The sequence below is a fragment of the Mastigoproctus giganteus genome, chromosome 5 (genome assembly GCF_048544385.1).
Source record: "Mastigoproctus giganteus isolate SK-2022 chromosome 5, ASM4854438v1, whole genome shotgun sequence".
Lineage (NCBI taxonomy): Eukaryota > Metazoa > Arthropoda > Arachnida > Uropygi > Thelyphonidae > Mastigoproctus > Mastigoproctus giganteus.
This window is the reverse complement of record NC_143579.1, coordinates 191,104,099-191,125,288: the sequence shown is the minus strand read 5'-3', so window position 1 is coordinate 191,125,288 and position 21,190 is coordinate 191,104,099. Positions and strand designations below refer to the sequence as shown.

The 21,190-nt window shown below is 36.2% G+C and overlaps 1 protein-coding gene across 1 annotated transcript in view; it reads right to left on the bottom strand.

Annotated features, from left to right (window-relative positions):
* LOC150085953 (putative RNA-binding protein EEED8.10) overlaps positions 1–21,190 on the bottom strand; it is a 375,958-nt gene that overhangs the window by 107,328 nt on the left and 247,440 nt on the right. Inside the window, exons 15-16 of the mRNA XM_090373614.1 lie at positions 16,130–16,209; positions 687–792 (exon numbers count right to left, since the gene is read on the bottom strand). Coding sequence (XP_090229740.1) covers positions 687–792; positions 16,130–16,209 — 186 coding nt within the window. The remainder of the gene's footprint in view (positions 1–686; positions 793–16,129; positions 16,210–21,190) is intronic.

Below are 21,190 nucleotides of genomic sequence, written 5' to 3'. Positions count from 1 at the left end.
CACATACATAGTGGTTATGAGATTCTAATAACTTACGGGGGTTTATAAATTTAAAAACTAAGTTATGGGCTTTAAAAAATTTTCTAAGAAAGGAAAGTGCACCTTCCATTCTATGGTTGTCTAATTAAAATAAATTAAATGAAGAGAGATAAAAGCTAGCAGCCGCGCATGAGCGACTTTTGAAATCATCTTCAGTTAGCTATAGTGGGGAGGGAAGAGCGCGCGAGTGTGTTATATACGGGTTGAGTTCCCGAAATGCATTTCAGTGCACGTGGAAACTTAATACATGCTAAATTCCAAATAGGGGAGAAGTTGGCGGGAATCTTTTTGTTTAATACGTTAAGTGATATGTTTTTAAAGCCCATAACTTAGAACTTTCCATCAACTAAGCGGATTACTATGAGGTGAGTGCTGAAAAATTAAGCTAAGCTATACCTACAATCTAGTCATTACATCACAGCACATAAGGACTCCTTAAAATATCAACAGTAAATAAATAAATAAATAAATAAATCTGTATGCTCTCAAAACCAGCTAGCAATATATTAAGGAAAAGTGAGAGTTAAGTTGTAATAGAATTCAACAGAAATTTAATTTTATGATTCTGAATACTTTTTTTGTGAATTCTTAAAGTTAAATATTAAATAAATACTTTTAAATGTCCCAATGTAACCACAAAATTTTACCTTATCAAGATAACTGATGTGCAGTGTCTTCAGGTAAAAGCAAACAGATAAGGATGATAAAGAAGCATCTGTAACTCCTATGTAGCACCCAGATATATCTAAAAACCTGAAATGTAAAGTTTAAAGTAAAATTAATTTATATACATTTTTGTCCACTTAATCTCCCACCTTACATATACAGCAATCCTTCACTATTCGTGGGGGTTTGGTTCCCAAGAAATGTTGCAAATATGGAAACCGCATATAACAAGGTTTGCCACCCAAATGAAACCAGTGGTTACATTCTAAAATATGAAATTTAAGGGAAAACTAGCCTAAATTTTAGTATATTTATGTATTATATTTAAGTATAGTGAAACAAGGATTTAAATTGTGAGGTTTCTAATAAAAACAAAAAAATTTTTTAAGTCAAACATAATTGTGATTTATTCAAATTGTCAAACAAATACATGTCAACTAAGCATTCCATTTCTTTTTCCAAGTTCTTTGTGAACTTCTTTATAAGGTGCAAGCAAGTGATCAAGCTCTCTCTTAAACCTGATGCTCCTCTTCATATTTGGATCCAATGCAAACACTTTATCAGAAAGTTGTTTGGACAGTGTGAAAATTTCATTTAAAATTTGATGTTAAATTCCAGTCTAACAACATCAAGCACTTAATTTTCAGGATCATTTTAGTTCTCACTGGACATTGCCACAAGTCCTCTCTTAAACCTGATGCTCCTCTTCATATTTGGATTCAATATCACTTTCATTGTGCCTTTGGGCTTATTCAAGACCCAATGACTCGCATACATGTTAGACTCCCTGGTCCGTGTTGCAAGACGGGTCGGGTGGGTGACCAACCTGGGTGCAGCGCAATGAAAGTGAAGGCCAACGTTCATGTTGACTGCTTTGGGATCCTGTGCCACGAGACTGGCACTCGAGCACCAATGGCCCGTCCCACCTGCATTGTATGTGTATGCTCTCACTCCGCCCAGTGGGGCAGAGTGAGAGCGTACATGTTGGGACCTGAAAGACGGTGAACTATGCCTGGGCAGGACAAAGCCAGAAGAAACTCTGCTGGAGGTCTGCAGCAGTTCTGATGTGCAAATCGATCATCAGACCCAGGTATAGGGGCAAAAGACTAATCGAATCATCAGTAGCTGGTTCCCCTCTGAAGTTTCCCTCAGGATAGCTGGCTCGAGGGAATCAGTCTCATTTGGTAAAGCGAATGATTAGAGGCCTTGGGGTTGAAACGACCTTAACCTATTCTCAAACTGGACATTACCACATTTCATCCAACTCTTCTATGGTGAGCTCTTCAGCATGAGTCTCAATTAATGTCTACTGTCTCTATGTCTTCAAATCCCTTGCCTTCTATTGATTTTGCAATTGTTACAATCTCTGCTATACCAATGTTCATATTGGAGATTCATCTATCATTAACCACTTCTGGCCAAAAAATGCACCAACAAGCATTAATGGTAGATTCCTTTACCTCTTCAACCGACTCCTTTATGTTGATCAGGCAAGCAGCAATGTTATAATTTTTCCAACTTTTGCTTATGGTTAAGGCTTGAATCCTTCTCCATTTTAGTTAGTAGGCCAGTGAATGTTCTTCTAACATAATAGGTTTTAAAAGCTGCAATCACACCTTGGTCTAGTGGTTGCAAAAGGGGTGTTGTATTTGGTGGTAAGAATAAAATTTCGATGGCCGGATGTTCAAACATTACATTCTTTGGATGTCCTGGAGCATTATCAATTATAAGAAGAAGAACTTTAAATGGCAATGATTTCAAAGCTACGTAAAGTTTTACTTCATGTAGAAAGTAATCAGGGAACCATTCTGTAAAAAGGGAATCTGTTATTCAGGCCTTTTGATTTGCTTTCCAGTAAATTGGGAGCTGTTGTTTATTCTTCCACTTTAATGTGTGTGGATTTAGTGATTTGCAAATGACCATCAGTGTGATCATGAGGCCACTTGCATTAACACAAAACAACAGCATAAGTCTGTCCTTGGCAGCTTTAAATCCAGGAGCAGATTTTTCATGTTTTTCCAGGTAAGTTCTGGAAGGCATTCTCTTCCAAAACAAGCCACTTTCATCCACATTAAATACTTGCTTGGGTAGATATTATTTATTCATAATTAATTTTTTTAACTTGTCTGGAAAACTTTCCGCAGCCACAAAATCTGCTGACACAGATTCATTCAGGAGCTTCACATTGTGAAGCTCCTGGTTTACATGTTTTTTAAATTTTTGAACCACCCACAGTTGCACAAGTTTTTTGCTGGCTAAAAAACTTGTGCAACTAAAGCTTTCGCAGGATTCACTAAAGTACATTCGAATCTTGTTAATACAAAGTTCAAGGAACCTAAATTTTCACGTTTTGTAATAATGGGGTCCCCCAAAAATGTAAAAATTTTGCCTTTTTCTTTTCTTTTTTTGTACATACATCTATCCAAGAATAATAATAAATAATAATAACAAAAATAAATTACTTTAAATTAATAAAATAAAAGCCTTGTCTAACAATACAGTAATATAAATAACACATTTTTTAAAGATTTTCTTTTATTTATAAGATAAGCTAAGAGAAAAGCAATTAACAGATTATGAAAATATTGTACACTATATATTTTGAAATATACAATATTTTAGTATCACACACTGAAAAGAATAAATCTTAATGTAAAAGGAGACATACAAACCATTATCTTTTTAATAAATTAATCTAATTTAAAGAAAGAATCCAATGTTGTTTATGCAGTGTTTTTCCAATATGCATTTTTAACTACAGCACAGACATCAAATGCAATGCTGTTTCTTTATCAACGTTACTGCAGGCCAACACATTCTCTATTATGCTCAATGCATTTTGAGCATCTTTTTTAGATGGCAGCGTGCATGCGTGCGTTCTTCACTTTTGCTGTCGCTGATAACAAAAACATTTTTGTTTTGCTTGGTGCTCAGCAACTCTTCTGTTTTTGTCACTGCTGTGGTAGCAACTTCATCATCCACCTTCACAAACTCTTCAAATTTGCAAGCAAAATTCATATGCCCCTTCAAATTCCCCCATTTTCAATGTTGCTATCACATTCATCTCCTGGACCATGTTTTTCATTGATATTCTCTCCAAAGCCACTCTTTCTGAAATAGTTGATTATTACACTTGATGCAATACTGTCCCAAGCAACAACAAGATTACAGATAGCATCCAAGACATTCCAATTTGGCTAAAAATTGTTCCCTGCTTCTATGTTGCTGGTTAAGTACCTTATCAACAACATGGAAGCAGGGATCAAGTACCTTATTTTATTCCACCAGGGGTGAGTTTCACCCCCAGTGGAATAAACCCCCTTCCCAGGTGAAAAATAGTAATTTTTATTTTACAAAACACGAATTTAATAAATTTATGTCAAATAAACACAACACGAAAAATCACATCAACTAAGTGTGACACTTGTTGGTGGCGCATGGCAAAAATAAATCACCAAAATTCAAAAGACAGGAAATTTTCAAAATAATTAAATGGACAATATTTCTGGCTGCACAAATTGTAACTAAAAGCCACTATTTCAATTTTCTGCATTTTCATTTTATGGTTTTCAGGTTCCCTTTATTTGCACACAAACCATCTGATAGTGTTTCACACAAATGATCTACTTGTGACTAATTTTTTGTTTGTATATAGCAAACAATATCGCATGCTGCGAACAGATTCGCCTGAATTGGTTCCTGACAGATGCTATTCTAATTATAAAGGGTACAACAGCTTCCAGGGTGGTCTACTGCAGCTACTGAACTATCGTTTGCAGTATCACTTTATGGTTTTCACATTCCCTTTATTTTTTTTTTATTTTATTTTTTTTTTTTTCACAGCGACAGTCTACTTGTGGCTAATTCTTCCTTTGTATACCTCAAACAAGGTTTGATCACAGTCTATACACAATACATTTTATAACCTTTTTATTACATATGTATCTGTACTGTAATATTGCAAGATTGCATGAAGATAAGCTTAAAAGGCCCGAATAAGTTATTGGAAAAATATAATAATTGAAGTGATTGATACACATGAAAAGAAGAATAAGATTATTACAATACAGTACTTGCATGTTTGATTATAATTTGCATTTTTTTTTTCGCAAATTTAAATATGTGATTTTCATATTATTAAACTGTGATTATTGTCAGTAATGAAGTTTTTGTTAACTGGCTATTAGTATTTAGATGTTAAATAATAAATATTTCTGTTTGTTTCCTATTTTGTTTTCTCATATTCCCTTATTATAACATTCATAAATATGCATAACCTGTATATTTATGCATACATACACTGAGTGTTTAGTGAATTATGCCACCTACCTAATACTTCGGGTCTTCCTTTTGCCCTCAGTAGTAGTAATAGTAGCATGTAATGCAAGAAAGCAAGCGTATGAGCTTATGTAGCATCAGCAAAAAAAAAAAAAAATTTACACAACAGTTCCCTCTAAATGTTTGTCCAGATCCTCCTTACATTTATTTAGCCCATCAACTTCCATGGCGACAGATAAAAGTTTGTTCCAGCAATTAACCACCTGCTGGCTAAAGGCAAATTTCCGCACATCTATTCTACATCTGTCTTTCCTCAATTTGAATTTATGCCCCCTTAGGTTCGTAATCTGAACAAGTGGAAGAATCCCATTAGAATTTAGCATGCTCAACCCATTCAAGGCCTTATACACCTCAATCAGATCACTTTGCAGGTGCCTAGTCTCCATCCGCTGCAATTTGCAGAACTTAAGCCTCTCTTGGTAAAAGGATCCCTTCATTCCTCTCACCAATCTTGCTGCCCTTCTCTGTACACGTTCAAGCAAATCTACATCCTTCCTAAAATGAGGCCTCCAGACCTGTATGCAGTATTCAAGCCCTCAAGGTCTCAGACAGTTTTTAAATTCTGTACAGTGGGATCAACTGATGATGTTACCAACAGCAAATTCTAAGTGGGAAGCATTCAAGGAACAACAGCTATCCAACGTAGCATTGATCCAACAAGATGTCGGAAGTATTCAAGAGGTATGGCCAACCAAGCTGTGTAATGCAATGCACGTATGGAGATGATTGGTGTATCCAGATGCCTGTTTTACCTTTCCATAGTGTCCCACAAGTGCTCTATTGGATTGATATTGGGGAGTTCAGAGGCAAATCGATATGCTGGAAGTCAGAACTGTGTTCCTCAAACCATTCCTGCACATCAAGTGCCCGATGGCTCGGTGTATTGTCATCTTGGAAGACACCATCGCCATTTGGGAAAAAGTGTAACATAGCAGGGTGTACACAGCCAGCAAGCAGTTGACTATAGCGGAGACCAGTGATACATTGTTCCACATGCACCAGGGGTCCAAGTTTCTGCCAGTTGAACATGCCCCACACCATACAACTGCCTCCACTGGCCTGCACTTTTGATACCATGCATGACGGACAAAGAGCCTCATGTTAACATGACTCATCCAACCAGCACACCTTCTTCGGTCTTCTAATGTCCAAATTGCATGCTCTTTGCAGGCGAGTCTTTTACTCAGATGAAACTTGGTTAGAAGAGGATGCCATAGGGGTCGTTTGCTGATATAGCCCATACGTGCAAGCGTGCGACGCATGGTCATGCAATATTGTTCCGGGTTGGCCCATGTTATATTGGGTAGTCAACTCTTCAACAGTGCTGTGCCTGTTCTACTGTACGAGTCGTCGGACTCGGCGCTCACCCTAACATCAACCTTTCGCTGACCTTTGCAGTTTTGCCGCCAGTCCTGGTACACTTTAACAATGAGAGCTCTCGAACAGCATACCAGTTCAGCCGTTTGGGAAATTGAGGCACCAGCTCATCAAGCATCCACAATCTGTCCTTTATCAAAGTCCGATAAATCCTTCATTTTACCCATCACGATCGGAATTTTACTACCTACTGAACCACTGACACCTTATCAATGCTACGTAGGTCGACTAACTGCACACTCTCGTACCTCACATGGTCAACGGGTCGCATTCAGTTTTCATAGGGGTTGTCATAATTTAGTGATCATTCAGTGTATATGCCTATTATGCCAAAATTTATATTTATGCATATTATGAATAAATGTAAATATACAGATTTGTTTGTAACATATACATATGTTGTAAATATTCTTCCCCCAAAGTTTACATTCTTCACCCCCCCCCCCCCAGTGCAAACACTCTGGATTCAACACTGATATGCCCTCTTGAGGTTATAAATGATGCCTTGATCCAGTGGCTGCATAAAATTGGTGGTGTGGGAAGGTAAAAACAATAGCTGTATATACAATAGCTGTATATTTGTCAACTTAAGTGTCTCGACAGAGCATGCTGTACCAAGAATCATCAAAATGTTCCTTTTTTCCGAAGCCATTCTTCTGTCCACTTTTGATAACCAAGACTATAAAATTTTGACCGCAAGCCAAGCATTTCTATTGGCCTTATAATTACAGTGAAGTTGGTTAATTTCTTTAAAACGTCTTAGCTTGGAAAACTTACCAATCACAAGTAGGAGTAGTTTTGTACTGTCATCTGAATTACAGAACAGTGAGTCTTTGTTTACTTAATTTTCCCCATGACAAGATTCTCCTCGAACAGCAAACGTTTTGTTTGGCAGCAAATTATGAAATAAACCTGTCTAGTCAAGGTTAAAAATATCCTCATATTTTTCAAGAATGGACTGTACAGAAAACAATCAGTCTGTCACCTTTTCTTTTTCGACTAATCCAGACTTGCAGCAAACATTTTGCGAAAGAATGTTATTCCTGTTTTTAAATCTTTGGAGCCAGCCACTGCTGCATTTTAATTCTTTGATTCCATGTTGCTGAGCTGGATAATTTGTCTTTTCTTGCAAAATCGGACCTGATATTGCCACTCGAAAAGTTTTATTTCAAGTACCTGATATTGCCACTCGAAAAGTTTTATTTCAAGTTCCTCATGTTTTACACCACGAATTCGTTACCTGATTTTTATTGCTGCTCGAGTGTCATGCACTTCAAATTTTTCAGTATTGTAGATAAAGTAGGTAAAGGGATGTTGTATTCCTTTGCAATGTTTTTACTTTGTTTTTACTTAAATTCCTTTACTTCAATCCATCTTATCAGCCTCTTGTATAATTTTCAGTTTAATTTCCAGGTTGTTTATGTTTTTTCATCATAACACTGCTAGATAAGATTTAACATGAACAAACTTTAAATTAATTTAAAGACAAGTTCCAAAAAAAAATAAAAAATAAGACATCAGCTCAGATAAAATGGCACTAAAAACCGATTATACTGTACTGTAGCAAAAGACTCTTTGAATTGATAATTGTAACTGACCTTAATCCCATGGAGAGTGAGGGAGTGTATGTAAACAATTTAGAAAAACTTTTTTATTCTTTTGTTAATTTAAGCTCATTCTTCACAATGACATTTTTCAGAGTGCATTTAAGTTGTAAGCTACCATAAACTGGTTTTGTTTCCACAAAAGTAATTTCTAACTCAAGAGCCATCCTTCAGGAAGCAGGGAACCGTGTGACCAGAGGCAATAATAGGGGCAATAATCGGACAGCTGTGCCAAGATTTGTATTAAACATACAAAATAACAATATTTATTTCTCATGGAGTGAAAATGAACTCTGCAATACATATTAACTGAATTTTGTGGTAAACAAATATATTTACATAGAAAAGCCTATCCTTTTGCAGGGAAATGGTATTTGCTTCATATAAACGAGTACTTTGTATAAATCAAGTTTTTATAAATCGAGATTTTACTGTATTCGTATAGTTTTTTTGCCTTTTCATGTGTGATTAGAGAAATTAATGGAATTTTTTTTCATGCGTTTCACCTTCGATCCAAATATTTAATGCCTTTTCCATTTTTTTAATTTTAACGTCACGTGTCATGGTACCTATTTTTGCTGCAATAGTTGCACTCTCAGAAACATTGCATTGTATCTTTTCTTCAGATTTTTTAATGGATCGGGACAGTGGCTTCATTGATTTTACAATGTTTTGCAACTGAAACTAAATTGTCTCCTTCTGAAAGTTTATCTAACAACTCAATCTTGCTCGATAAAGTCATCACCTTCTTCGATCTTTTAACAATTCCCTTTTTGCTAAAACTCGCAGTTTCACAGAAAATTAAGCTGTCAAATAGTAAAAACGAGATAGGCGTGCACTCCCACTACAAAAATGCATAACACAGACTGACAATTTCACACTTGATCAACATTAGCCACGTTCACACTTGAATCAACATTAGTCACGCCCACACTTGGTTGTGACTGTAGGTCAAGGTGCATTAACATTGGCATTTTGTGCTTATAAAATGCAACTGAGAATGAGCAAAACTGCAAATAGCGAGGGATGGCTGTGAGTGTGCGTGCATGCGTTTTGTTCTGATCGAGTGTTTGGGTCTTTCCTTTTAAGGAAGGAAATAATAAAGATTATTGTAATACAATAAGAGTAAAAATTATCTTGTTAAATAACACAAAAAGGACGCTGGTCCCACAGGAAGTAGCTACTCTTAGTGACTATTGTCGAGGAATGGGGAAATATACAGGCTGGTCCATAAATAAGAAACTGTTCGACTGTAAATAACAACACTATTTTAAATATAAATTTTAATTAATGCTATCACAAAAAGAAAGGCACACAAACTTAAAAAAAAAAAAAAGAAAACAGAGAAGTTTTTATAACACCTGTTCAATATGGCTACCATTTTGTAAAGAGCAACACACACAGAGCATGGCACCATTCCCCAGAAATGTTCTCAAATTCTTTAACTATAGATTGCTAAAGCTCCTGTAGAGACCTGACTTATTGCTTTATCCTTTAAGAATCTTCACAAAAAGTAATCATAGGGTGTTAAACCCAAGGAGCATTGTGTACATTCAATGGAACCCACCATCCAATCCATCAATCTGGGAACTTTTTGTCTAAAAATTCATGGACAATTTTTGCATAGTGAGGTGGTGCCATCCTATATATATACTTATATTTGAATAATGTTTGAAATAATTGTAAACTGAATCTTACATTAAAAAGGGGGTAAAGCATATATATATATATATATATATAAAAGCAATGCTGAAAATCGATTTTTGACTACTTGACTGGAATGATTTGTCTTATAGTAGTCTGAGATAGCTTTCTTCTGAAACAGTTCCTTTCAAAGAAAAAACTCTGAGAATACCTCCTGTCAAAATTCCCACTCAAACCATCAAAGCCAGGAGTGTTTAAATCTCTGTTAAAGAATAAATGGGGATAATTGCAAGTAATAAACACAGTTATGGCCACTACCAATTTCATTTAATATAAATGTGATCTCATTAGTCCACAAAACATTGAGAATGATATGTGGGTTTGTAATAATCATGGCCAAAAACCATTTGGCAAATTCCAATCTTCTATCTCCATTATCCTCATTCAAAGTTTGCAGCAACATGGATAATAAATCTCAAAGAATTTTTCTGACTCCTTTTGATATCCTCACATACAAGTTCCAAACTGGCTTATTGCTTGGTGACTTGGTGTGTATTGTTTCCACTTCAAATTCCTTCACAATTTGCTTTATGGTCTTTACTGTGGGTGGTTTATGTCCCGAAAAACTTCTTGAATTGATAGACACTTTCTGCAGCATTTTCATTTGCATGCCACTTTACAATTTCAATCCTCTCCTTCACACTGTAAGGATCATGGTACTTTTCCACGTTCAAATTATTTTGAAACAATAAAAAAAATTATAAACTATTTTTCAAATAACATAGATATTACCTCAACAGTTATTCAAAACAGTTTCTGTACTTATGGATCACCCTGTGTTATGCAAAAAGGATAGATGGAATAGGACCAGGATATATTGGACAAGGGGCAAAAATTAATGATACTATTGAACAATTATTAGCTTTTAAAGGTAAAAAAGGTGATACTGTAGTACAGGTAGATGTAATATTAAGCACTGGTTTGAAGGACTCAAATATATGAGATGATACTCAGAAAAAATGGTGAGTTATGGCTAAATCTGAATCTGTAATTTTGACTGTGCATGATAGGGGAGAATTTATGATGAGGGCCTCAGCAATCAATTTGGGAGGGAGAGACTATGCAAAGTTAATGGAGCAATTTTTTTTCTGCATGGCCTCCAGAAAAATAGGGAGACTTTTTCATAAGGATGGGATGCATTTAAATAGAAGGGGTGCAAGAATATTTGCTGGTGTTAGCAAGGCAGTATTAAGTGTGTGATGCCTAAGCAGTGGAATAATGCAATCATAGTTTTGCTGCATAAGAAAGGAGATAAATCAGAAATTGGAAATTATAGACCAATTAGCTTGTTATCCCATATCTACAAGTTGTTCACAAGGGTCATTACTAACAGATTAGAAAGAATACTTGATGAGAATCAACCGAAAGAGCAAGCTGGCTTTAGGACAGGATTCTCAACTATGGATCACCTTCACGTAATATCACAGCTAATGGAGAAAGCAAATGAATATAAAACACCATTATGTCTGGCATTTGTGGATTATGAAAAGGCATTTGACTCCATACAGCATAAGGCAATGTTTGGGGCACTGGAAAGACAAGGCATAGATACTCCATATATTATGATTTTGAAGAAAATATATGAGAGTGCTACATCCTTTATTAGACTAGACAAAGACAGTAGCAAATTTAAAATCGAGAAAGGAGTCCGACAAGGAGACACAATATCTCCGAAGCTGTTTACTGCTGCCCTTGAGGAAGCTTTCAGAAGATTAGACTGGTCGCAGAAAGGAGTCAATGTGAACGGAGAGTACCTAAACCATTTACGATTTGCAGATGACATTGTGGTCATAAGCCATGATCCCAAAGAATTAGAGGAAAATCTTAATCAGTTATGCACAGTTAGTAAGGATTTTGGACTAAAGATGAATATGGCTAAAACAAAAGTAATGATGAACAAGTATGCCACGGAAAGGGAAATAATGATTGAAGGAGCAGTAATTGAAAAGGTAGAGTCATATACTTATCTGGGACAAATTATTAGCTGTAATAATGATAAATGGCTGGAAGTCAAGAGAAGAATAAATTTTGGATGGATAGCATTCAGGAAATATAGTCACATACTGAAGAGCAATATCCCAGTTTGTCTGAAACGTAAAATAATGAATCAATGTATACTCCCCACCATGACTTATGGAAGTGAAACTTGGGCACTCACCAAAAGAATGGAAGAGAAGCTAAGAACTACACAGCGAAGAATGGAACGAATTATATTGGGAATCAGACTGTTAGATAAGAAGAGAAACACATGGATTAGGCAGCAAACTCAAGTAAAGGACATTCTTATCAAAACTAAACAACTAAAATGGTCTTGGGCAGGACACATAGCTAGAAGACATGATGACAGATGGACTAAGAAAATAACAGAATGGTACCCAAGAGGAGCTAGAAGAAAACCTGGAAGACAAAGGCGGAGATGGATAGATGAAATTCATGAGTTTATGAGTAGTAATGGATGGCCAGTGCTCAAAACAGAAGGAACTGGAAAGTTGCTGGAGAGGCCTTCATCCTGCAGTGGATTGAAAATGGCTGATGATGATGATTAAGTGTGTTGGAAAATTGAGTTTCCACTAGCAGAGGGTGAAATTGATTCTTGCAGTGCTTCCATTTAGATATGCAGTAGCCTGGAAAACAAGGTGGAAGAGAGAGAGATAGAGTGGGGGGGACAAAGAGAAAGAGAGAGAAAGAACGAGAATACAAGGCTTCCTGGGGATTTTTGTGGAAAAAACAATTATAAAGAAGAGAACTCCAGACCCGGGCTAGGTTAGAATTATTAAAAGGGCATAAATGAGCATACATTACTTGCTCATATGCTAATGCAAAGAATACGGTAAATAAATCTGACAAATCGGAAGTACTGGTTAATTCATTAAGTGAAAACATTTATAGGTCAGAAACATGGTGTTACTCTGAATTCCATGGTGATACACAGAATTTCAATACAATTAGTACAATATGCACAGAAAAGACAAAAAAGGGTGGGGGTGAGAGTTATGCTCTGAGTTAAGAAGTAGATAGATTCTTAATTGATACAGTTTGCAAGCGTAATGTTGAATTTTTTCCAATGTGGCGAACATTGGGAAAAAAGAAAGTGTGAGGAGGAGGAGTGTCATAGGGAAAATGACTGGATGAGTACAACAAAAAAGAACACAGACACAAGCCAGTATATGTCTTATCATGGGTGATTTTAACTTTCTGGATAATTTGCCAGTTGATTAGTCACTCACTCAGTATCAGAAAATTTCTGGATTTATACATGACTATTTTCTATGCCAACAAATTAGAGCAGCAACAAGAAAAGAAAAGAAAAGGGGAAAAAAATACTCTTGATCTAATTACACTGGTCAACAAAATGAAACTACCCCCACTCAGAGATGTACGAGGTGTGCCTATTAAATAATGAGACTGCGTGTGCAGCCACCACACACCAAATGGTACCTGTAAAAGAATGGCACAGCAGTAACTTGAAACTTTCCCTAGTTGTCTGCCAAGCCATGTTCCAACACACTCATTTTCTTTGCAGTGAGACAGATTTTCATTACCTTGTGTTTTTGCAGTTTTCCGAAAAATGACAGACAAAAAAATTAAACGAATCAACTTCAAATTTTTAACAAAACTAAAGAAAACACCAACCAAAAATTATGAGTTTTTATGACAAGTTTATGGGGAAGATACTATGCCACGAGCTCACATGTTTCAGTGGCATAAAAGATTTTTAGAAGTAAGAAAGAATGTGCAAAACAATGGACAACCAGGCCAACTGGTATCCATGAAAACTGATGAAAATGTGGACTGAGTAAGGACATTGATTACAAGTGATCATCACTTAAGCATTAGAATGGCTGCAGTGTGTGCCAAGATGGTGCTAAAAAATTTTGAATGAGGATCAAAGAATGAGAAGACTGTTTGTGAAGATGTTTTTAAAAAAAATTGAAGAAGATCCAGACTGTCTGAGTACTGTAACTACTTGCGATGAAAGTCGGCTGTTCCAATACAACCCAGAAACTAAGATAGTCAATGCAATGAAAGGCAAAAAAAAACCCATGTCAAAATAAAAAATGAAAATCATGATTCTTATTTTCTTCAATATCAAAGGAATTACTATGGCTAAATACATCCCACCAAATCAGACTGCCACACTACACTGAAATTCTCTGACAAAGCTGTATGAAAAAATTCAAAGGAAGAAACCTGAACTGTGGCAGGTGGTTGGATGCTTCATCAAGACACTGCTCCAGCACACAATGTGCTCTCTGTACTGTTGAACAGAGAGCACACTGAACAGAGCGTTTCTGGCCAAAAAAACAAATCCCTGTATGTGAACATGCACCTACTCACCAGACCTAGCCACTTGTGACTTTTTTCCCTTCTCTAAACTGGAAAAGTGTACTTAAGATAACAAATTTTCAGTCCACTGAAGACATTCAGAAAAAAATAACCAAAGTGTTAAAATGGCTTACAGATGATGACTTCCAGAAATTTTTCTGTGCTTGGAAGAAATATATAGAACAGTGGGTGCAAGCCCAAGGCAATTATTTTGAAGGGGATAACTTTTAAGATACAAAATATTTCATTATATTTATTTTAGAGACATTGTATAAAAAAAACATTAGGAATCCTGTTGTCTCAAAACTTCACTAGATATATTGGACAGACAACTTGTGTGGTCAAAATTCACTAATATAAAATTAGTGGGTCTCAATCAACCAAGTTGTCCGTCCAACATATATTTATTTTATTGCAACAGACTTGTTACTTAATAGCCACACCAGCTTTGCTTGCTAATTTCAAGTACATTCTCAGTTTTATCCTAGCACATGTAATTTTCATAATACAACTACTGATAATATTGGTATAAGTTAATTAAGGCAATATCATTGCAAAATAACATGAGACTGGTCCCAATTATATTTTTATGACTTTCATAATTTAAACCAGATACACTTTATACACAAAGTTAAAATAATATTGTAATAAAAATAAAAATTGTAAAAAACACGCTGAAAAAACATTCTACCCCCATTAGCCTTGCACAGTCTCTCCAGGGTCGAATTGATTGACAAGGATCTCATCATATACTCCCTCCTATCGTGTCAGGGCAGAATCGCAGACATCTTCAAATTTAACTTAACTCGCGACTTTTTTCTACATTGACCTGTACTTGTTAAGTAGGTCCGCAGATCTCCTTTTCTTAATGTCATTAGTGCTAACATGTACAACAATATCACACTTTGTGCCTTTAAAAGATGGTATCTGCTCTACGTCATCAACTTTTGCCCCTGGCAAGCATACCCTGGTCCTATTCCACCTATCCTTTTTGCACAATATATTTCCGGTCTCCCCGATAATAGAGTCACCAACAATAACTAACTCCTGTGGGACCAGCGCATTCTGTCCTGAAGGTTGCCACTGTGTTGCCTGAAGTACAAGAGTGAGCTCTGGCATTGAGTTGGGCAGCTGAGAGTTTGATGGGTACCCCATTTCATTTCCTTTGAGGGCATATACCCTACTCTTCAAACTCTCATAGACACCCATCAGAAAGCTGAGTTGGCACCTAATTTCTTGATACTCTGTACATAAACACAAAGACATCCTCCTCAGTCAGATCATGCCCTGTTCCAGATAGTCCGCAAACATTTCACAGGTTGCACATTTTTTTTAGGCTGTAATGCGTTGGAGAATCGCTCCCTTCGGATCTTCCCCGAGCCACAGCACTCCCACTACTTTGTGCAAATTGCTTTGCTGCTCTACTCTGTGGCATGATTTCCACTTAAATACAATGAAATCTAATTAACAATTAAAATTAATAAGGTTAATAAATTTAATTGATTGATCTACCATTACTATACTATACTCAACTATACAATACTATACTAAGCTAATGCAGTAATATGTATTCCACTATATAGTTTTACCTTATACCTTAGCTATCAAGTTCGAGATAAACGCTATCAAACTATGCTATACCATAATGATCACAATATTAAATTAACTATATCCTTAGCTGAATACAAAATATATATGCCCAAAAAGTGATTAAAACCTTCAAAATGCTTATTTATTACAATTTAAACCGTACTATTCTTCTGCACTTTGTAACTTTCAAAACCACTAGCTAAATTCAAAAAATAAGCCAACAAACACCATTAAGCCTATTTAACCATTTGTAAAACACAAATTAATACATTAACTAATCAAAAATACGATAAAATTTCAAGGAAAATGTATCGGGTTGCAGCGTTTACTTTGAAAACAATATTATCATTATTCTTGTCAAGTTCTTTTTTAATCTTCCTTTGATAATGGCAGCAAATATCAGTTATCTGCAAGAGATTAAGTTACCTTACAATGACAACATCTTTTGTTTCTATACCTAATAATTTTCAGTCAAAATTACTTACTTCAATTTACGACATCCTCTACTTATTGCATAAATGACGTCATCATCTACACTTTGATTATGGGCAAGAGAAAGTTGCTCCTAAAATAATAAAATTCATATATAACATGAGAAAGTCAATTCAGTTATGTGCAACAGTAATAAAATTTACCAATATTATTCTCTCGTCATCATTAATTCCTACTATTTCTAACAATCTGATTTATCCTTTTTTTTTTTTTTTTTTTTTTTTTTGGGGCCGTCAAGTGGGCCAATATGCAAGATAAATTTCACTCAGTTTTTCAACTTTAAATTTTGTCTATTTAAGTCTAAGGACTCTACAGACTTAAGTGGGCAAAATTTTTTATTTGTACTTTCCAAACAGTTAAACTTTCTATTCAAACTGAAGAATTAATAAAAACACACTTTGCTGTTGTTTGCTGGAATCAAATCAATTTATTAATGGTTTCTCTACAATCTAATTGAAATGCTAGGGGTATGTAATGTATATCTTTCTCCACTGTTATTAATTCAGCTGCACTAGCTGCATAAGTTATTGTGGGGTAGCTACCCCAAATTGAATTTTTCTGCTACTTTTCTTTACCATCTTTGAAGCCTATCCAAATCATCCTGAAGGAGCACTGTTTTGTGCTGATCATTAATCCCCCATACCCCAGAATACTGTGTTCAAGTATGGAGACTTCATCTGAAAAAGGCAATGAGCTTCTTGGAAGGGTCCAAAGACAGGTAACTTTAATGGTGGGATCAACAAAAGGACGACCATACAAAGAAAGCTTCAGATTATGTGGGATATAGAGCTTAGCAACCAGGCAAATCAGAGGTGACCCGAATGAGGTTTATAAGGCTCTGAGAGGATTGATATTTGACTTTTAATGAACAGGAAATCCATTAAATGTTTTATAATGAGTATAACCCTGCCCTCTGAAAACTACTTAGAAGCTATTACAGACCAAATCATATTAAACGACTTGAACATGATACTGTGAATTCCATCAAACTCCAGTTCCAATTATCATTCTCTCTTAACTGTAGAGAGCATAACATGAGACTGGAAAGACTCAGGTTCCACAACCTGATAAAAGACAACAGTTCAGCATGCATTTCTGCAAACGTAACAGTATAGAGTAACATATAACTTTAATTTGACAGTGTCAGGTATAACATAAACTTGATAGCATAATGTATCGTTGCATTTAGGAATCTATTATCTTAGTATAGCATTATCAATTAATCAATTAAATTGATTAATTTTCATCATTAATCAATTAAATTGGATTTAAATGGTAATCATGCCCAAGACTAAAGCAGCAAAGCAAAGGGCACAAAGTAGTGGAGTGGCTCAGGGGAAAATCAAAGGGGTGATTCTCCTATAAATCATGACCTAACAAAATGTGTAACTTGTGAAATGTTTGCAGACCTTCTTTCTCGAACAGGACATGATACGACTATGAGATATATCTTTGAGTGTGTTTGGTTCAGAAAGAATGAAGAAATTAGGCATCATTGTTCTGATGAGGTTTATGAGAGCTTGAAGAGTAGGGCCGATGCCCTTGAAGGAATTTAAATGGGAGTCCCCTTCAAGCTCTCAGCTGCCCAACTCAGTGCTAGAGCTCACACTTGTGCATCAGGCAACACAGCGGCAATCCAAGCCCTGGGAAAACAAAAATGACAGTAGGAGTGTACTATAGACCTAATGACTGTGATGAGTATACCAAACAGCTCTACAGAGAAATAGAGTGGGCCAGTAAATCAGAGTGTCTTATAATAGGGGATTTTAACTTCCAGATATTGATTGGAATTTGTGGATTGGTCACTCACACACACTAGCAAGACTTTTGTCGATTTATTGGATGGCACATAATGAGAATGTCTCTGGCAATGAATGCAAAGAACAGCAACAAAGACTTCTATGCTTACATTAATAGTAGAAGAAAGGGTTGAATCCCAATGGGCCACTTGATGTCACTGAGTTATCCATTGATAACCCTGCTCAGGTTGCTGACAAAGTGAATAGGTAGTGAATAGTTTTGGATGCACATTCACAATGAGGAATTCTTTAGGGAAGGGGATGCTAGAATTTTATCAAACTCTAACAGGAAGCTAAATGATTTTGTGATAATTGAGAAGAAAGTAGAAGAGAAACTGTTGACGCTAAACATAAAAAAGGCACCTAGGGTGTATGGAATCTATTCAATCTATTCTTAGCCATAATTATGAACACATTCTTGGAATAACAAAAGGTCCCTATGGACTGGAGAGGTGCAAATGTATCCCCAATCCACAAAGGCAGAATTACAGACCTATTAGCTGAACGTCTGTTCCAGGGAAAATGATGAAGTCACTGGTTAAAGAAGTAATGCAGGACCATCTGGACAAGAATGCAATTATACTGCAGTCATAGCATGGATATATTAAGTGGCAGTCTTGTCTAAGTTTGCAGATGATACAAAGGTTTGCAGGTTGATTAATGACAGTAATAAGGGTGAGCTATTGCAACAAGATCTAGAAATATTAGGCCAATGGGTTGAGAAATGGCAGTTGAAGTTTAACGTTGACAAATGCAAGGTACTGAACCCATATGGGTAGCAGCAATCTCAGATTAACATACCAACTGTGTGATACTATGCTCAGGGAAATAGAAAATGAAAAAGATCTGTGAGTATTTCTGCAATCAGATATGAAATTCTCTGAGCAGTGCAGAGTCTGCCAGGACAGTTGATAGGGTTTTGTCAATGATATACAAAAACTTTGCTAGAAGGCATAAGGTGATTATCCCCTTGTACAAGGCCATGGTTAGGCTGCATCTTGAGTACTGCATACAGATTTGGGAGTCTCACTTTAGGAAGTGATGTAGATCTGCTGGAACTGGTGCAGAGAAGGGCAACCAGATTGGTGAAGGTAACAAAAGAGTGTTCTTTCAAAGAAAATATTCAGTTCCGCAAATTGCAGTGCCTGGAGATTAGGCACCTGAGAGGAGATCTGCTTGAGGTGACAGTCATTAAGTTCTTGACTGGATTGAGTAAGTTAAATATTGATGTCATTCTTCCTCTTTTTAAGACTACCCCACACACACACATGAGGGGAAATAAATTCAAGTTCAAGAAGAATGATAGGATGGATGTGCAGAAATTTGCCTTCAGTCAGTGAGTGGCTGATTGTTGGAACAAACTTCCATCTGTTGTTATGGAAGTGGGTGGTTTGAATAAATTCAAGGAAGAACTAGGCAAATTCTTAGAATGTATGGATGGATGAAGTGTGTAGTAATTTTTTTTTTTTTTTTGGCTGATGTTTTATAAGCTTACTTTCTTGCAACTTTTGCCACTATTAATACTGATACTAAACTCAGAACAATGTCCACTACAGAAAACTGAGAATGCATGATACCAGCCAGACACTGATGATGGCACTTCTACAAGTTGATCAAGGAAACTAAAACTTAAGAGTTTCACTGACTCTTTTCAACCTGGCACAAGAGGAACAGGATAGCAAACCTCCCTCTCTAGCTCACCACTATTGTAATCACATTTTGTCAAGTTAATTAGCCAAAGACTACGACCAGCCTGGTTAAGGGTAAACTAGTGACAGAGAACTTTCCCCTGCAACCAAATCTGCAGGAAAAAGTTTTCTGCCACTGATTACAATGAAAAATGGGCTATAGCTTGTGTACATACCCAAAAAACTACAGCTCCGCAATCCATTGGCCTGCCTAAGCACCTTACTGCAAAACACAGATGTGTTTACCAACAATAACCTAAAGAAGGAAGACCAACTTCACCTAGATGTACAGAGAAAATACAAGAATTGGATTCCTGATGATATCAAGATTCTCAGATGTTGAAAAAATTGCATTCACCTAAACAACACAGCAAAAGACTCCAAAGTAATCATTTAAGATCAGGCTGACAAAGATTCCAAAATCCACAACTTGTTGAGTGATGAAGACACATAATACAAACTCAGGAACTCCACAAAAAAACACAACTCAAAAATGGATGAAGAAAGTGAAACTCCCAGCTGCTAATAAAATCAATAAATTAACCCAATAAAGCATCAACTCTAAGAAGCCTATGATGGACATAACTTAGTCTGTAATCATTAGCAGTAGAGGTATATGATGTAAGAAAGCAAGCTTATACAGCAGCATTTAAAGAGGGCGCTGACTCTCTTTAAAAATTACAGGCTCCAAAAAGCGATGTGTTTGCCTTTTTATTTACTTAATTGTTATTTTATATTGTACTTTATACGTAGTCTTATAGTTACGCTGGTTATTTTTATTTTTTAATTTAGATAAAGAGTTTTGTAGATTACTACTTAATATACGTAAAACCGTTATTTCATTCGAATCTTGCAGCCATTGTTCTTGCATACAGTAGGAGGGAATTCAAATTTTTAATTGTGGTAAATAGGTAGCTCTAACGTATAATTACATAGCGTAATACACATCACTGCATTTAGGATTCTATTAGATAGCATAATATTGACAATTAATTAATTAAATTTATTGATCTTATTAATTTAAAATATCATGCCACAGACTAGAGCAGTAAAGCAATGGGCAAAAGGTGGCAGGAGTGCTGTGACTCGGGGGAGAACTGAGGGGGGTGATTCTCCAACGCATCACAGCCTAAAAAAATGTGCAACTTGTGAAATGTTTGCCGAACTCTCTGGAACAGAACATGATCTAGCCAAGGAGGATGTCTTTGTGTGTGCCAGGTGCAGAGAGTGTCTAGAAATTAGGCATCAACTCAGCGTTCTACTGGGCGTCTATGAGAGCTTGAGGTGTAGAGTAGATGCCCTCAAAGAAATTAATATGAGGGGCCCATCAGGCTCTCAGCTGCCCAACTCAACACCAGAGCATCAGGCAACACAGCGACAATCTTCAAGGCAGAATGCGCTGGTGCCAAAGGAACTAGTTATTGTTAGTGAATCTATTGTCAGGGAGATGGGAAATATATTGTGTAAAAAGGATAGATGGAACAGGCCCGGGGTATGTCTGCCAGGGGCAACAGTTGATGACGTTGTAAAGCATATGTCATCTTTTAAGGGCATAAAAGGTGATATT